Source organism: Mytilus galloprovincialis, chromosome 2, assembly GCF_965363235.1.
Source record: "Mytilus galloprovincialis chromosome 2, xbMytGall1.hap1.1, whole genome shotgun sequence".
In the NCBI taxonomy this organism is placed as follows: Eukaryota; Metazoa; Mollusca; class Bivalvia; order Mytilida; family Mytilidae; genus Mytilus; species Mytilus galloprovincialis.
The window spans coordinates 105049119-105069247 of NC_134839.1; the positions used below are offsets into that span (position 1 = coordinate 105049119).

A 20129-nucleotide genomic window follows, 5' to 3' on the forward strand; every position below is an offset into this window, starting at 1 on the left:
GGAGTTGGCCCGAAAGGTAAATTAATGGTGTAAAATCTGGTCCTAGAAGGAGGAGGAGCCAAGGGTCTGGTTTACGGTGGAGTTGGAAAAGTAAAGTAATGATGTAAAATCTGGTACTGGAAGGAGGAGTAGTCAAGGGTCTGGTTTACGGTGGAGTTGGAAAGGTAAAGTAATGGTGTAAAATCTGGTCCTAGAAGGAGGAGGAGTCAAGGGTATTATTTAAGGTGGAGATGGAAAGGTAAAGTAATGGTGTAAAATCTGGTACTAGAAGGAGGAGGAGTCAAGAGTATTATTTAAGGTGGAGTTGGCCCGAAAGGTAAATTAATGGTGTAAAATCTGGTTCTAGAAGGAGGAGGAGTCAAGGGTATTATTTAAGGTGGAGTTGGAAAGGTAAAGTAATGGTGTAAAATCTGGTCCTAGAAGGAGGAGGAGTCAAGGGTATTATTTAAGGTGGAGTTGGAAAGGTAAAGTATTGGTGTAAAATCTGGTACTAGAAGGAGGAGGAGTCAAGAGTATTATTTAAAGTGGAGTTGGAAAGGTAAAGTCATGGTGTTAAATCTGGTCCTAGAAGGAGGAGGAGTCAAGGGTATTATTTAAGGTGGAGTTGGAAAGGTGAAGTAATGATGTAGATCTAAAAGAATGACAAAAACGCCATCTTTCTAAGTTACAATACTATTAAATAATTTAGTGGTAAATGTTGACATTTTCCCTGTCTGTTTGTTTTGCTCACACATATTTTCAATATATTGGAATTCTATGGGACTATCTAAGTGAAAGGTTTAGATAGGTATAACACAAGGGTGCTGGTATCCACCATTTTTCCATACCGAAATGCCTGTACATTTTTAGGAACATGATATTTATATTCTATCCGTTTGATGTGTTTGAGCTTTTTATTTTGTCATTTGATAAATTGAATTTCAGTATTTGAGTTATTTTACGTTTTTCGCTCAAAGATAAAATTGAGAATAAAAATGGGGAATGTGTCATAGCGAACAACCCGATCTTAGAACAGACAACAGCTGTAGGCCACCAATGGGTCTTCAATGTAGCGAGAAACTGAGGCGTCCTTCGCGGCAGTTGGCCCTTAAACAAATATATTATTCTAGTTTAGTGATAATGGACGTCATACTAAGCTCTGAATTATAAACAAGAAACTAAAATTAAAAATCCTACAAGAGTAACAAAGCCAGAAGTTCCTGAAGCTTTTTTTTTAAAGGACAGAGGTTCCTTGAATGCCTTTTAATGGCCTATCTTAGCAATGTATTGAATTATGATAATCACTAACTGAATGAAGTTTTCCAGGAATATTTCATAACAATTGAAACGTCACTATGCAGCATTAAAATTTATCTCATCATAAAAAGCAGAATTAAGATTTTGAACGCCAGGCGCCCATTTTGTCTATAAAAGATTCGCCAATGCTGCTTGAATCAAAAGAATAAAAGAGGTCAAATACAATATGAAGTTTCTGACGATTGAAGACCAAAACATTCAAAATGTTTTCCCAAATACAGCGAAGGTTGCTTATCCATGAAGGACAATATCCTTGTTATTTGGAAAATTAAAAAAAAGTTATGTTAACATGTAATTTATAATGATGGTCGTGTCAATGATTTATTATGTCATCAATGAATTACTGGATACTGGGTTTAGTAATGCACGAATGGTAACATTACTCGACGTCGTTTTTATAATTTCAACTGACATCTGTACCACGTCAAAGCTTTGCAACTTTTTTTTTATTATACATCTAACATTTTGATGTTTAACAATCTATTTTAAGAAATAGAAAGTTGAGATTACTGATTATGTATTTATGACACAAAGTTTTATTTCATCATTATCATAACTTATTGAAATAGTAATTGTCGTTGCCCAAGAATGTCAATTCTTACAAAATGTATGATATCTTCAATGATTGTCATGATTAGTAGCTAATGCTATTGAATGGTGAATTTGAATTCATGTCAATGTTTAAATAAACCATGTTACATTTCATATTTGAAGGAGCTTGAAGAACATGGAATTTTAAAACAGATTCACAGATTTGCTGGCGCCAGCGCAGGCGCAATAGGTGCTGCATTGTACGCTGTCGGATTTAATTCATACGATGTTGAGCAAATAATGAAAGTTGACCTAGAACCTATTATTTGTGGTAAGCGTAATACTATGATTATGTATTTCATACTATACACATTGAAAAATATTTTATAAACAAAAAACACTTGAAAATGTGGTAACTTAATTATTTTTTTTTTAAATTTAGATGATGCCGATGAATTTTATAGAACTGTACACCAATGTGATAAAAAAAATATGTGGTTGTTGTCCTCCGAGTAACCCGTTGCGGAGGACATTGAAATACCGGGCGTCCGTCCGTCCGTCCGCGCTCTCACGGGTACAATTCCTGCCAGATTTTTATAAAACTTATGTTATAGATTAATATTATGAACATCTCGGACAAGTTTTATAATGGTGGACGATCGATTTTTTAAAAAGAGCTTTTTCCCTTAGACATATAAAATACATGCAACGCGGGGGCCATTGAAAGTCGGTTCTTTTAGTTAACATTTTATGACACAGATTATTATATTTGTTATAGATGCACCCTACGGTTACTTCAGCCTGATCCCAAATATGATATCAGGCTATGGTTGGCATCCGGGAGTCAAATTGATGAAATTTCTTGGGGAAGTTATATCAATGAAGACTGGTGACCCAGATATAACATTCGCTGAGGTATAGTAAACATAATATTTTATTTTTTTGAATTATAATTGACCATGGAACTTTGTACTCCAATAAGAAAACACAATTTTATACAGAAATTTTAATCATTCGAAGATAAGATACAATATATACTCGTCTGATGGAACTTCATACCTGAAAGAAGTAATTAATGCGCCCAACTTTAGGCTTTGGCATACATATGCATTTTGAATTAAAAAAAAATGTTTTGCGAAAATGATAGTAGTAAGTCAAGCCTCTTTATGCAGTCATTGATTCAATATGTTCTTGACGAAGATGTGTTTAGAATTCTTTTTAATACTTGCACATACATCTCTAATACTATAATGTTGAATACGTCAAAAACTTCGTTAAAAAATCATTTTGCTTTAAATCATTTTTTGCCCGTATGTGGTGATAAATTATGTATTTAAATGTATACACTAGTTTCGATGTTGAATTGTGTTTTTTTTTTTTTTTAAAGAAATTTACTTTCAGATTCATCAGTGTACAAGAAAATTGGTTATGCATTTTGTCATTTTAGGTATATAAGAAATTTGGTAATGAATTATGTGTTATCATTGCAAACGTCAATACTATGTCAGAAGAATATTGTCATGTAAAGACGACGCCTGATATGCCTGTTAGATTGGCTGTCCGTATGTCAATGTCTATTCCTGGTAAGATTTGGTCATTAGTTTCATTATTATTATAAGTTACATGGTATGTTGTTGACCTAATATCATATATATGGGGTCAGTAGATTCCAGGGACCTAATAAGATATATATGGACCCATATATATCGTTTCAGGTCACAAGCACATAGTGTAACGAATTTATCTAAATAACTTTATTCGCATGTGGTGTTATCTTCATCTGTGGTATTTCAATTCTCTATTTCATTTGGACAAACGGTCCATCATAGTGATTGAGTCTACAATACTTAGTATCAAGAATCTAATTCCATTTGTCTAAACAAAAAAAAAACAATTCCCAACAATAACAACGTGATAGCTTTAAAATTGTTTTATAAATAAATATTGCAGACATATCATTGCAAAGAGTGAGGTGTGTAGAAAAAATAAGTATACCTTTCTCGCGATCATTTGAACTGACCTGCCGTTTATGTATGGCCAGTATTTACTCATCTATGTTAAATTGTACATGCAATTAGGAGCGATTATTAAATCAGCGCAAATTGAAAAATGAACTCGGCGCAAATGAAAGAGTGAACATTTAAAAAATTTATGCCCCTTGTTTAATGCATTTATTTCAATCGTGCATTATCAATTTGTTCGTCTGTGTAAACCTTTCAGAATTCATTTCTGTTATGAAAGGGAAGAAACTTCTTACTATCCCCATATGATAACTAACAATATATGATAACTAGCCCCATATTTTTTAATTATTTTTTTGAGATGTAAGGAATATTCGTGAACTTTGTAAATTTAGTTTCATTTTCTGAGTAGGAATAAATCTGAAACAATTATAAATCGTATATAATTGCTTTGTATCTAAAAAATGTTGTCCTAGATGAAGCACGATTTAGGTGTATATCTTCTATTTACATCGCCATTCTATTTATCTTGAGGCCCAATAATCAAAGGGAAGTAATTAAGCACATTGATATGGTATAACAGTTAGAAAACTATGAATTAAGTCTAACATTGCCATTATAATGATAGTAGTAATGATAGTACAAGGACACATAAGTATACATATACGTATAAAATATATAACAGTATATATATATATATATATATATATATACAGTGAAGACGTGGAAAGGTAACACCCGGCCACCGAAACCTTTATTTTTATGAAGCCCAGGTGGTCGTGTGGTCTAGCGGGACGGCTACAGTGCAGGCGATTTGGTGTCACAAAATCTCAGTACCATAGATTCGAATCCTGGCGAGGGAGCAAATTTACATATCTAACATTGTTGGGTTGATGTTTATGGGAGTTGTAAATACAGTGAACTATACACACATATCATGTAAATGTATATGGATGTACACCATTGATATATTATCGATTAAGAGAAATCAAATCTGGGTAACAAACTAAAACCGAGGAAAACACATCAACTATAAGAGGTCTTTGGGTCCTTTTAGGTTTAACATCCTGTCTATTTTTTATTGTACTTATTATTGTATTTCTCTTTCCGTAAACATGAATTACCCTCTTTCCTTAAACTTGAATTTCCGTTTTCCCTAAACATGAATTCCCTCTTTCCTTAAACATGAATTCCCTCTTTCCTTAAACATGAATTCCCTCTTTCCTTAAACATGAATTACCCTCTTTCCTTAAACATGAATTCCCCCTTTTCTTAAACTTGAATTCCCCCTTTCCTGAAATATGATTGGGATGCATATGAATTTTAGAATGTTATTTACTGACATGCTATATAAGATTTTCAACATTAAGACATCAACTCTGTCGCGTTCAGTGACTTTGGTTACACGCAACATTTGTCGTTGTTAAAATGTTATTTGTTTCAGGTTTGTTTCAAAGTCTACAGAGTAAACTGTACGACAAAACAAATAATTATGTAGATGGTGGAGTTTTTTGTAACTACCCTATTCATTGTTTTGATGGTAAGTGTAAAATCATCTTGTAAAATGGATCCTTTTGAAGCTAATCTCCAATGCCAAAAACAATTACTTAATAGTTTAAAAGTTTTAATCAATAGTTTGGGCAATGTATAATATTATAATTAATCATAGATACCAGTCATACAATTTTTATACGCCAGATGACGTTGCTTTTAAATGACGCATCAATGACGTTGGATAAAGTAGATCATTTAGGAACCAACAATAGGAAAGGTGTTCTTACTATATTATCTTTTATTTCAATTTAACAATAAAAAAAATATCAAACTTAGTGTGTACATTTTACATAAAAATATTCTCGAATGAAGAACGAATTACTTGCTATAAAAAAGAAACTAATTTACTGAAAATCAATGGAGATCCTTTTTATATGTTTGTTCTAGGATGGTGGCTTTCGATGAACCCAAAAGATAGTTTCTTAAATAAAATTCAGCCAATCAGTGATATAGTATCGTTGATGGATAGGAACAACAGGTTTCAAAGTGGAGCGGAGTCGAAAAATACACTTGGGTGTATTGTCGTAAGTGGATCCCAATGCAAACTGGTATTATCAAAGAAGACAAACATCTAGTCATCTAAAACATAAGTAAAAAAAACATCAATTAACAATCCTGAAAAATAACAAATGAAAAATTCCAAAACCAAAGCTCCAAATATGTTTTGAGTTTACAACCCTAGACAGACATAATACTGCAATGATGATAATTTTCTCTCGACTTTACAAGATTTAAATCCCCATTTTCTACATAACAAATGCCTGTACCAAGTTAGGAATATGACAGTTGATATCCATTTGCTTGATGTGTTTGAGCTTTTGATTTTTCTACTTGCTTACCGACTTTTCGTATAGAATTTTACTCCTAGTTCGACATCTTTGTTATTTTACTTTGTACCCACAGGCACTTGGGTATATGATACATATTTTTTTTTTTGCTGATTAAAATATTCAATTTTCTATATTTATAATACATATCTATCACTTCTGTGCATGTCTCACCTAGAAACAAAGGTTTCTTAGTACGGATAGTAAAATTGGGTATTTTCTCTGGGTCGTTTAAATCACTCGAAACTAGGGTTTCTTAGTATGGATAGTAAAATTTGGTATTTTCTCTGGGTCGTTTAAATCACTCGAAACTAGGTAAGACATGCACAGAAGTGATAGATATGTATTATAAATATAGAAAATTGAATATTTTAATCAGCAAAAAAAAAAAAAAAAAAAAAAAAAAAATCTGTATCATATACCCAAGCGCCTGTGTTTGTACCCTTACAGAATATTATTTTTAACAAAATTAGTTCATACTTATAAATGATCTTACTCCTTATATAGGATGGAATTGGTAAGTCTAAAAAAAGTATGTATTTCTTGAATAAAAGGAAGACAATACCATGGAATAAAAAATAACTCATGATTGGGACAAAAAATAGAACATTACACACATAAAGCAAAATCTGATTATATGACGCATTCAGTTCGTCAAAAGAAAGAAGGGGCGATAATTAAAACATGCCTAACCGATTGTGACGCAGATATTTCAAAACGGGCATTAAAAAGCAGAACGATTAAAAGTGAAAATTTAAAAAATGACCTTAACTAAATGATAGTGATAACCAGTCTAGGAGGCCGAGATCTCCAGACCACACAACGTAGATATAGGTGCCATTATATCACAGACGTATGGAATGATGCCCCGCAGATATTTCATTTGGATGAGCAGCTTACAAAGACGCTAATGAAGTAATAGAAAAATTGACGTCATTTTATAGAAAAACCGTTTCACAGATGATGTTGGATATGTTGCTTATGTCGTATCTACAATTCCCTTCCCTTTTAGCGAGTGTGACCTACCATATTAGACTATTTACCGTGTTTCTTATAACATTATTTTTAACTCACCTGGCCCGAACGGCCAAGTGAGATTATCTCATCGCTTTGCGTCCGTCGTCCGTCGTCGTCTGTTAACTTTTACAAAAATCTTCTCCTCTGAAACTACTGGGCCAAATTTAACCAAACTTGGCCACAATCATTATTGGGGTATCTAGTTTTTAAAAATGTGTCCGGTGACCCGGCCAACCAACCAAAACGGCCGCCATGGCTAAAAATAGAACATAGGGATAAAATGCAGTGTTTGGACTATAACTCAAAAACCAAAGTATTTAGAGTAAATCTGGCATGGGGGTAAAATTGTTTATCAGGTCAAGATCTATCTGCCCTGACATTTTCAGATGGATCGGACAACAGGTTGTTCTGTTGCTGCCCCTGAATTGGTAATTTTAAGGAAATTTTGCCGTTTTTTGTTATTATCTTGAATATTTTATAGATAGAGATGAACTGTAAACAGCAATAATGTACAGCAAAGTAAGACCTAAAATTAAGTCAAAATGACCAAAATGGTCAATTGCCCCCCTGAAGTTATTGTCCTTTATAGTCAATTTTTAACAATTTTCATAAAATTTGTAAATTTTTACTAACATTTTCCACTGAAACTACGTGGCCAAGTTCAATATGGATAGAGATAATTGTTAGCAGCAAGAATGTTCAGTAAAGTAAGATGTACAAACACACCACCATCACCAAAACACAATTTTGTCATGAATCCGTCTGCTTCCTTTGTTTAATATTCACATAGACCAAGGTGAGCGACACAGGCTCTTGAGAGCCTCTAGTTATAAAATTGAGAATGAAAATGGGAACATGTCGAAGAGACAACAACCCACAACCCGACCAAAGAGCAGAAAACAGCCGAAGACCACCAATAGGTGTTCAACACGGCGAGAAAATACCGCATATTTTACGTGGCCTTTTGTTTTGTCGTTTGTGTCATGAATTTGTTTTGATATGATTGTTTTATATTCCTATTTTATTTACTCGACCCTTTTTGTGTATGATTACTTTGATTACTGCTTACGGAATGACCTGAAAATTTATGGTAACATGTTGCCCTTAAAATGAGGCAAACAAATTATTTGTTGAATTTGAATAAATTTCACCACACTGCTTGAGTGAAAATAAAATGATTAAAAAGTATTAGGAACATTTAAATCGAAAGAAACTCTTATATGATAAGTACCAAACTTATGCATTCTTGCAACATAAGTAAACATGGCTTCTTGGACAATTGTTTTTTCGTTTTGCAGTTTTCTTTTGATGAGGACGAATATCATAAAAGATTGGTATTAAAGAAATCTGGCGTTCCCATGGGAAAATTACCGAATACGAAATTGGCAAGGTAAAGTAAATGTCTGTTAAGTGACAGCTATTTTCGATCTATACTAGTGAACAAAAGAAACGATACACGACTCTTTTCTTTTCGAAAATTCAAGATGAAGTTTTCATTATATACGACCAATACTGAAGATGGTAATACCGAATGACCTTGGAACTATAAACCCGTTTACAAAAAAAAAAAAACAATTTTATGCTTCCATGACGTCATCGAGCGAAATTATTTTTTTGGACAAAATTTACAAAAAAAAAGACAATTTAAAAGAACCAAGACGTTTCAACTAATGATTCCAACCTCCCATTTAAAAGTAAAGAAAATATTTGCCGTCAATTAGTTTTTAAAAAAATCATAAAGTTTTTTCGTTTATTTGTATTTAGCGAAATTCGGCCCTTTAAGAAATCGGTAAAATGTATACATTATCATTTCATCTTCCATATACAGTGTTTGTAAAGTGAAATTCAAATACACTGTATCAAACTTAAAACTAAACTGAAAGTTTCCAAAATTACAGTGTGGTGTTTTCATATCTAAAGCATTGATTTCAGACGTAAACACAATTTTTTATTTATTTTTTTTTGAGATTTACCAAAAATGAAAAAAAAAAAAATTTTAATCCATAATTTACAACATGAACATAACTGTATTAGCATATTGGATATTTTTAAACAAATTTGAAAATTATTTTAGTACTTTGAAAATTGTGTGTCGATTTTAATTCAATTTTCCGCAAAAATAATTGGAATCTTGTGATTATTTACACGGCATTTAGTTTCTTTCCGACAGGTTTTGATTTTCATAATTATATGCACATACATGTCAAATGAAAAGTTTTCAAAATAATGCATCTTATTTTGTTTTATATTAAACACTTTTTGATCAATTTGATTTCAAATCGTGTATAGTTTCTTTTGTTGACTTGTATACTTAACTTCTAAACTCTTTAAAACAGACAAATCAAGTAAGGAAAGAAAAAGGACAAAATCGCATGAGCAACAATGTGGTTGTTCGACAGGGTAAACGTCTATTGCTCTGCAGGCATTATTTCACTTGCAAATTTGTCTTGGAAATTGTACAATCGGGAATAGTAGGCAAGCAGTTCAGATGCTTATTTAGGTGTCTAAAGAATTCAGACCACGATAAATTGTAGCGACAATCAATACCTGATCATAACCGCGAAACCATAGTATCGATTACAGTTTTTCCTCCTCATAACTCTGTTGAAAAAGTCTTCTGTGACGACGTACCCCTGTTGATGAAGTTCACTAAAGTGTTAAAATGCACGAGTATAGCATATTAACTGAGATATATTAACTACATACGATGCAGCAGATGGTATATTAAGCACGATAGATGCACTTTCTGCATATATAAGATATTATTTTCTTATTCGTGCCCTCAAACGCAAATAAAGTATTTATGAACAAAAACTCTAACACATATCTATGGGAAACAGCTCGCCTAGACGAGTGCAGCAAAGTTTTATTATCAAATAAGTCAACTGTCCCAGCACACTAAGACCGCTGCAGCATAAATGTATTACAAACATATCTACAATGAAAGTAATGAAATAGAATCTTTTATATCACAAAACTATATTTACATAATGTTCTTTTTATCATCTGCAGAAAAAACAAAATGCGTTTACAATAATTATAAGCTTGTTATACAAAACATGTTCACAAAGGGGGGGGGAGGGGGAAACTTCACTGCACTAAGACTGAGATTCGAATAGTCAAGCTATGAAAATATATTTTCAATGTGAACTTTTACCGCGAATGACCAGTCCGTGCTAATATACAAAGAACTTTTAACTCTTAACTTTGATAAGGTGACTTATTTGAATTGAATATTTTATTTGCAAAAGCATATAGAACATGCTATGGCAATACATAATATATACATAATGTGACAAAAGACTGGTAACAGAGGACAATACAATAATAACATACATGTTGTAGCTAAACAATAATATCATTGTTATGCTACACTAATTTAAATATTATTGTAAACATGAACACATGGTACACACTTTACTGATGTAATCTCATTGCAATTTATACCATAAATCTTACTATAATACACAATATTAATACAATAACCAAATATATATTTGCCGTCTGCTCAACGTAATCTAGAGGACACCGGATTTATTACAAATAAATAAACATGATGACATGTGAAATATAACAGCATGTGTGATATAACCCTACAGCATAACATACTGAGTAGTAATTAATAATAAATCATCAAAATTTCTCCATCCTTAACGATCCCGCCGGCCATGAAAAACAAACTATGTCGATAGACAGTTTTGGAAACCTGTGTCCAAACCCTAAATTAGTCGAAAGCTAATTTGCTCGAAAGACCGTTTCCGGAGTCATACTTGGACAGTATACTTAAAGATATGACATATAACAACAACAAAAAGGGATTATAAAGGGAACTTGAAACTTAAAAAATAACCCTACGTGCATCAGTACATTCAGCAAAAAAACGTAAAGCTCATAAATGAGCGAATACATTGCACAAACATTATAAAAACCCAATTAAGATCTAGCTATGAAATATTAATGAGAAACGATATATATAAATATCGTTAAGAAACTTGACTGTATCAGTGTTGTGTAGAGAGTGATTACTCCACGGGATTATTTCCCGCTCATTTATTACATGTACATGTAAACATGTGATAATCACATGATTAATCTGACGGAACGTTAGTACAATAATTTTCCTCTATACTGCGAAACGCGGAAAATTATAATTCCCATTATAACAACAAACCCATGTGCTATAGATAGTTAATAAATACTTTCATATTTTTGTTTAAGTTTTAAGACCAATCTTAAAATACAAATTATAATTGCATTAAACATAGATATCATTTTCTTTTGAAATTGAAAATTATGAAACAAAAAGCGTCTTTAAACAATTTAATTTTTCAAGATATTAAGTGAATGGATGGACTCAAAATTGTAAGAAGCAATCCTTTTTCAAAATATTAATTAAACAAAAAGAAGACATTAGTTTTAATAACATATATTTATGTCCTTTTTGTCATAAAGGTCATCAACATATTTGACTTTTTTAAGATTGGTTTGAGCGTTCATACTAAATATGAATCCAGAAAAGCGCTTGGGATACATGAAATTTAGTAGCAGTTGTTTTTTTATTTTTTTCAACATAAAATTTCACCAAATAGATTAATACACTTTTTAAAATATCGATATGTTCATCTTGACGAATTGATAAGATTTTACTTGCATTTAAAATCGTGAAATGTAGCTTTCCCGTTTGAATGGTTTTACACTGGTAATTTTTGGGCCCTTCATAGCTTTTTGTTCGGTATGAGCAAAGGCTCCGTGTTGAAGGCCGTACCTTGACCTATATGGTTTTCTTTTATAAATTGTTATTTGGATGGAGAGTTTTCGCATTGGCACTCATACCACATCTTTTTGGTAATATATTGGATATATTGGTAGGAACCTTGTTTTTTTTAGAAATTGGGCAAAAGCAGATCAAGGAAAGTCTAAAATACACAATGTATATACAGATTTATCTGAAGCTGCTACAGAATTCTTCAACGTAAGTCTTCCGTAAAATCTGATGATTATTATAACTATAAGCATAGGTATGATATAGATTAATTAGGGAACGAAAAAAAGGAAAGTAACTAATTATACGAAGAAGTAACACTTCAGATTTAAAGATAGATGTTGGATTTCGAATATTAAATTTGAGACTTCATTTGTGCTTTCCGTATTGTTATAATGATCTACTCACCTTAAATTATCAAGAAATCATTTAATTTTGTATTTATATCATCTGTGGCCTTTACCTTTGACATTTTGCAAATCATTATTAAAGATGACGTTTTTCTTGATCTTTTTTAGGTTATGCAAGAAAACGATTTAGATGGCAATAACGTCATTTCAAAAGAAGAATTCAAAAAAGCTTTTTCTGAAGTAAGATAAACTAGAGGCTCTCAAGAGCCTGTATCGCTCACCTGATTCTACTAGGGTTTTTGAAATCATATAAAAAAATATAAAATTTGGCTAAAAGTAACAACACTTGGCCAGCACCTCATAAGGAAAGGAACATTCATGCTATGTTTGATTTCATTCAATTTAGTGGTTCTTTAGACGAAGACTTTTGTATGCATTTCCCATAGGGTCCTATGTTAAACTAAGTCCCCCCATTGGCGGCCATCTTGGATGTTGCAATTTGTATACATTTCCCATAGGGTCCTATGTTAAACTAAGTTCCCCGCTGGCGGCGATCTTGGATGATGGATCGGCTACAAAGTAACAACACTTGGTCAGCACCTCATAAGGAACATTCATGCCATGTATGGTTTCATTCCATTCACTGGTTCTCTAAAAGAAGTCATTTGTATGCATTTCCCATAGGGTCCTATGTTAAACTAAGTCCCCCGATGGCGGCCATCTTGGATGATCGATCAGCTACAAAGTAACAACACTTGGTCAGCACCTCATAAGGAACATTCATGCCATGTTTGGTTTCATTCCATTCAGTGGTTCTCTAAAAGAAGTCATTTGTATGCATTTCCCATAGGGTCCTATGTTAAACTAAGTCCCCCGCTGGCGGTCATCTTGGATGATGGATCGGCTACAAAGTAACAAAACTTGGTCAGCACTTCATAAGGAACATTCATGCTATGTTTGGTTTCATTCCATTCAGTGGTTCTCTAAAAGAAGACATTTGTATATATTTCCCATAGGGTCCTATGTTAAACTAAGCCCCCGTTGGCGGCTATCTTGGATGATGGATCAGCTACAAAGTAACAACACTTGGTCAGGATCTCATTAGGAACATTCATGCTATGTTTGGTTCTATTCCATTCAGTGGTTCTCTAAAAGAAGACATTTTTATGTATTTCCCATAGGGTCTTGTGTTAAACTAAGTCCCCCGCTGGCGGCCATCTTGGATGATGGATCTGCTACAAAGTAACAACACTTGGTCAGCACCTCATAAGGAACATTCGTGCCATGTATGGTTTCATTCCATTCACTGGTTCTCTAAAAGAAGTCATTTGTATGCATTTCCCATAGGGTCCTATGTTAAACTAAGTCCCCCGCTGGCGGCCATCTTGGATGCTGGATCGGCTACAAAGTAACAACACTTGGTCAGCACGTCATAAGGAACATTCATGCAATGTTTGGTTTCATTCAATTCAGTGGTTCTCTAGAAGAAGTTCAAAATGTAAAAAGTTAACAACGACGACGACGGACGCCAAGTGATGAGAAAAGCTCACTTGGCCCTTCGAGCCAGGTGAGCTAAAAATGAAAATAAAAAGATGTGGTATGATTGCTTATGCTACAGATAGCAACCATAAACCTAGTGGTGTAGGTGTAAGCAAGTTTAAATCATTATTTTTATTTGAATATTTTAAAAGCCATAAAAGCGCGAGGTTTAGCTTACCACATTATTAGGTTCAATCCATCTTTTCTACATCAAAAAATGTCTTTACCAGGTCAGAAATAATGACAGTTGTTATCCTTTCGTTTGATGTGTTTGAGCTTTTGATTGTGTCATTTGAATAGGAACTTTCCGGTTTCGTGTTGCTGTTGTACCCCTATTTGTGAAAGTTTTCCTGTCGTATCTGCGTGTTTTGTCAATATAAAGGAATTGAATGAAAATGTCATACAAGTGAGAGGTTAAGCTAGATTCAAAACAAGGTTTAACCCATAATTTTTTTTAAGTGTCATGTACCAAGTCAGAAAAATGGCAGTTGTCATCTTATACTCCGTTTCTATGTGTCTTACATTGTCGTTTGGGATTTTTAGTTGCACTTAGTGTTGCCTTTGCTCGTTGTTTTCTTCTTATAGTTGATGTTTCCCTTTGAACAGCAATATACTTCTGTTGCCTTTATTTATATCTTTCAGTTGTATATACCCAACAATAAAGTTCTGCTATTGCTGGATCACACTTGTAAATAAAGGCAACAGTAGTATACCGCTGTTCAAAACTCATAAATCCATGGACAAATAACAAAATAGGGGTAACAAACTAAAAATAAGTCATTTCAATTAATAAACAAATTGAATTATGTATGTACCTGTAGAAAAGATCTTTGAATATTGTTTTTACTGGTTTAAAATAATTTGTTTACCAGTAGATTAACAAATATTGCACTTATGTAATTCTACGGTGCATATAGTTTGGCATTGCCCAAGGACATGTTTTTGTCTGACTGTTTATTTCGTCTTTACACTGAGTCCTTTTGAAGTTTGATTGATATTTTAATTTAGATACATTCTATTATTATAAGTTGTTATTTGTCTTTAAACTAGTTTCAGTAAATTAGGTTACAGTAGTTCTGTACTTAGTGTCTTTTGTGTTTTTGTTTTGTACCAATATGATGAGGTAAACCATTTTCAGTTTATCGTTATAGATTGTTCTTATGTTGTGCTGTTCCATTACTCTCCCAGTTTACTTTAATTACTTACCTTCGACGTCATTTGGTATCTGGTAGAGAGTTGTCTCAATAAGGAGTTTTGTTGGCAATCATACCACATCTTATCCATATGATGACGAATGAAAATGTCTTTTTAATGTGTATCTCTGGTTGTGTCTGTTTTTTTATGTATTCCTCATGTAACAGGTACCAAGGTTTGGTTATCAACTAAAACTGTAGTCGGGTTTAAGGTACCGATTCCGAAACTAATTTACCCTAAGAATACATTTTTTACCAACGTAAGACTCATCAGTGACGCTCAGATTAAAATAGTTATAAAGCCAAACAAGTACAAAGTTGAAGAGCATTGATGACCCAAATTCTAATAAGTTGTGCCAAATACGACTAAAACTACAGATTGTGTCCTATTTCAAATTGTAGCATATCTGATAAGTGTCAATGAAGATTGAGTTTACATTTGATTGAATGTGCTCTTTCTGACCAGAGTTTGATACGAATTTATATTTCGCACAGCTAAATGTACGCCCCACTTTGGCACAATCAAAATACTGATCTGAAGAAGACCAATTCATAAATATAATTCTTTACCCCAGTCACCCTTGCTATTCTTATATAAGACTTATAGAAGTTAAATGTTGTAACTGATTTGTTTTGGAGTTTTCATTTAATGCACATTCCTTCGATGCGTCTTTCAGATTAATAGAGTTAGAAATCCAAAGCAATCTAACTTGCAGTTTACGTTTTTCGATTCTTTGTAGGCCGATTTTAAAGAGAAATACAGCAAATTGTTATTCGGAGAGGAATGTGGCCCTGATCTTGCATTCGATGCTTTAGACAGAGACGACAGTGGCAGTGTAAGTTTACAGAAATTGTTAAAAAAAAATGTATTACAAACTAACACATATTGCATCAGTACAAGCCTCACAGTAAAATTGTTAACTGTTTTATAATATTGTTGATGAGTTCTTTCGTTATCGTATTTTTAGACTTACCATTGGTATTAGGATTATGATTTAGAACGCAAGATGTAAGTTTGATATACAAAAACTAATCAGTGAAGCTCAAATCAAAAGAGTTGAAAAGGCCAAATAAAGGACTGCGAACCACATATTCTGAAAGTTTTTGCCATTGCTCTGATATTTCTTAAATTAAAAAAAAAAAATGTTTAACGCGCACGACGACGAAGGTCCTAAAATGAACTGGTACGGAAAAAGAAATATCCATATTAGTATAACTTGCTCAACATCGAAGCGCGGTAACAGGAAACTTTATTTGTACTTATAAAGCAAAAAATATTTCTTATCCTATACTGTAAACCAACTTAATTTCGCGGATACTTTACTTCGCGTTTTACACTTTCTAGACCACTTCCTGGTATTTAATTTCGCGATTTTCTGATTTACTAGATGAAGTTTAATAAGGAATAATGGAAGTTTTACATATTCGCGACGATTTAAATTCGCGTTTTGTTTTCTACTCGCGAAAGTCGCGAAAATAAGTTGGTTTACCATAATTTGTTCAATAGTTGACTATTGGCAGGATAAATTCTATCCATGGGGTAGGAAATCCGTAGTATTTTGATGAATTGAAGTGAAAATAATTAATTTATTATAATGACCATATCATTGATAACGCATATCATTACAAAAGTGATGACTGCTGGGCTGGTAATAATTACTCACATAACAATCCTTAGCAGTGCAATCCAAGAAAGCAGGATACAAAAAACAAAGTTTCACAGTTTGTCATGAATGTCTAGTCAGGAATATTCTAACGAACCAAATGAATTATTACTATCATTATACTCCTGTACTATTGGAATTGTTAAAACTTATTTTGTTTCATTATGCATTTCAGATTGATTACAATGAACTAATTAATTTTATTGAAGTAACAGGCGTTTGCATGCAGGAGACATACCTCGGGGTGAAACGCAAAGAAGTCGATGGCTTTTTCAGCTTTTTGGGGACTATTTTTAATGCTCTCACAACCCATGCCGGTAGAAAATTTACTCAGGTACATAGTTAAATAAACATATTCTGAAGGTACATAGTTGAATAAACATATTCTAAAGGTACATAGTTAAATAAACATATATTTAAAAAAAAAATAGACAAGAGTAAAAAAAAGGAAACATTGAATTAAAAAAAAACAATGAAACTTGACATGTTTTGAAGTGCCAGCGAATTGGGGGCCTATTATCCAGAAGCTTGTATATTTTTTTTCTATTTCGCTAAAGCTGTACCGAACACTTGACTAAAGTTGATTGAACTCGTTTAATTTTCCAAACAAAAACTGTCAGGTCTCATTGCACTGATTTTGTTATTTGAGATGCTCAATATTTCCTTAAACAATAGAAAGTAATTTAAAAATTGTTCAGCTCATTTTTCTCCCTGAAGTACTATGTTCCACCTTTATTCATTGTAATTTTACCTATGCAATGTGCTGTCATCATATCCTGTTTTGTTTGTCATACAACATTTACAAAACCTTATACTTCTATTGCCACAAAATACAATATTCGTCACACATTTTGGAAGAGCAAATTTAAAAGTATCATCTTCACAACCATTTAGGTCTATTACTATGTATATGGAGTATTAATCTTTTGCAGTGTTATCAATTTTAAAATCTATTATCGTGAAGTGAAATTATGCTTCACATTTGTTATATATAGTGTTTGTAATTGCTTTGTTTTCAGAGTTCTGACATAAATAGAACGATTGGAATAAGTTCATGGTACATAAAGACAACCAATTTTGATATGGAAGATGAAGACAAGAATTTCTTAATAAATGTAAGTTTAGATAACATATATTGATCCGTAAACTGATTTTATTTGTCTATGTTGTTATATGCTCCCCATTTCCTAAATTAATTTCATTTGCAGAATATAAAGGCACAGAAAGATTGCTTATATTTTATCGTATTTTAGTAAAACAGTTGTTATTTTTATACACATAAAACATCTTCTCTTTGACACCTCACATAATACTTAACTAACACATGTTTTGCGTTGCAATGTTAGATTTGTGTAATTGTCCACTATTTTTTTTTAATAGTTTTTGACATGATTTACTGCCATCTCTGATCTAAACTGTGTTTTCTAGAGAATATCGTGATCCAGTTTCAATTTGAAACCTTCGAAACCCACTGTGGTTTAAATTTTAATTTTTAAAAGTGTGTAGAGTATATTCTTAACGATATGAATTAAAAATTCTATCTAAAACAACATTTATTTCTGAACCTCTACATTTAAGGATACTATGTCATACGTCTTTCTGTGAACAAACTAAGGGTCCAGTAATCATGAAACTATCACAGAAAGACTTGCAAAGTGAAACATGAAAATAGCTTTTTTTAAATTATGAAATCAGCATTAGATGACGAGGATTGTTGAGATTGAAAGCTTTATACCAATTATATGCAGTAAGAATAATGTTTTCATGCCTATCACAAACAGAAGTATTGAATTTTAAAACTTACATTTCAAGCTTTAACCAAGAACAAGTTAATCCTTGCATTGTTGTACCGATGTCATGATGAAAACATGTAGTCGTAATGTTGTAAGCACTTGTTTAAATGAGATATAATTTGGGATGCCTTGAAATTTTGTTTAACAAACGTAACAGTTCCTAATAAAACATCTATGACATGAAGTCGTATATTTTTGTCATCCTGAATCAACATATGACATGAAGTCGTATATTTTTGTCTTCCTGAATCGACAAGGATTTCACAAGTATAAAGTTTTGAAGAAAAAAGTGTATATTGATTAAAATCAATGGAAACGTTTTTATAACATCATGACTAAATAGAATACAGAAGGACTGAAACAACCAATCGTATATAAGATAATTACCCAGGAGAACACAGTACTTACTCTTAGAATCAGTTTACAGCGAAGATATAAAACTTTCAATACTAGGGTTTACAATTTTTGTTTGTTATACATAGTAATTAAAATATACTGATATAAAAATATATCTAAAACAATAGTTTAGTGAAAAAGATTTACAAAAGAATAGTGATACAGTTTATATTTTGTTTAATGAAAGTCAAAACACATAATGTAAGTCCTCATTATCCAAGTATTTCATCCATAAAGAAAACATATACTTGTTCTGTTTTAAAGAAGAGTACACTTACTGTTATACTTGCAGCAAGGAAGAAAGTCTACTCTTAGATACTTACAGCATTTCGTACGTGACAATAACCTAGAAAAAGTTTCCGAAGATGTAATCAATGCCAGAGATATTCCGAATAAACCAAGTCTTACAGACGCACAGCTAGAAGCGATTTCTAAAATGTAGTAAATGTATGATTATATTTCGACAATATATATATATATATGTTAATGTAGTTTGAATACAGTATTATTAGTATTTGAGATGAAGAATAAATCTTTAATATTTATACAAGACAGACATATCAACAGACAAAAAGTGTGATGGATAAATTATATGTTATATTATTGATATGATTACTTATTAATATATTTTCATTTTGTTCTTTCATTTAATTGATTTCTAACATAAGGCTCCAAGTTCTTTTCAGGTCGGTTATGAAAAATGGCCAACGTATTTTTTGGGTCTTTCTTTCAACGAAAACATGCCGAATCAATATCAAAACATTATTGCCTCCTCCAAAGGTGTTTAATCTGTCAATTATGTGGTCTGTCTGATTTTTCGTAACATTTACTTGCATACAATTTTAATGGTAAATAATGTCACAAAAGGAAACTGGACACAGTAGGTAAATTAATAGGTCAGACGACTATTGTAGCATCTACAGGTCTTAGATCGGGAAGTTATGTCACAAGTAAGAATGGACACAATCATTAATGTACATACGATTTTGTTGGTTAACTTATTTTAACCTCAAACAGTTACTGTTGCCTATACTTAGATATAGGAATATGTTGTTTGAGTGCCAATGAGACAATTCTCCTTCCGAGTCACAATTTATAAAAGTAAACCATTATTCACATTGCTGCCAACTAAACTTATGAAGTGTCGATTACAGATGGTCTTCCATATAACCCTGCGTGAGCAGTTTTCATTTCAGTAGCAGTTGGTTGTTTATGATGTCCATAAACTGTAAAAAAGCAAGACCAT

General features: G+C 32.4%; 1 protein-coding gene across 4 annotated transcripts in view; it reads left to right on the forward strand.

Moving 5' to 3' along the window:
• LOC143065235 (uncharacterized) overlaps nucleotides 1–19529 on the forward strand; it is a 48509-nt gene extending 28980 nt beyond the window's left edge. For 3 of the 4 annotated variants that reach the window (XM_076238680.1, XM_076238681.1, XM_076238683.1), the window contains 12 exons: nucleotides 2011–2158; nucleotides 2606–2742; nucleotides 3275–3410; nucleotides 5233–5328; nucleotides 5730–5866; nucleotides 8485–8576; nucleotides 12074–12158; nucleotides 12467–12538; nucleotides 15771–15866; nucleotides 16870–17028; nucleotides 17714–17809; nucleotides 19176–19529. In XM_076238680.1, coding sequence (XP_076094795.1) covers nucleotides 2011–2158; nucleotides 2606–2742; nucleotides 3275–3410; nucleotides 5233–5328; nucleotides 5730–5866; nucleotides 8485–8576; nucleotides 12074–12158; nucleotides 12467–12538; nucleotides 15771–15866; nucleotides 16870–17028; nucleotides 17714–17809; nucleotides 19176–19325 — 1404 coding nt within the window. In that variant the 3' untranslated portion in view covers nucleotides 19326–19529. Of the gene's footprint in view, nucleotides 1–90; nucleotides 165–2010; nucleotides 2159–2605; nucleotides 2743–3274; nucleotides 3411–5232; nucleotides 5329–5729; nucleotides 5867–8484; nucleotides 8577–12073; nucleotides 12159–12466; nucleotides 12539–15770; nucleotides 15867–16869; nucleotides 17029–17713; nucleotides 17810–19175 lie in introns of those variants that run through there. The other variant, XM_076238682.1, reaches the window with a different exon arrangement.
• The last annotated feature ends 600 nt before the right edge of the window (nucleotides 19530–20129 follow it).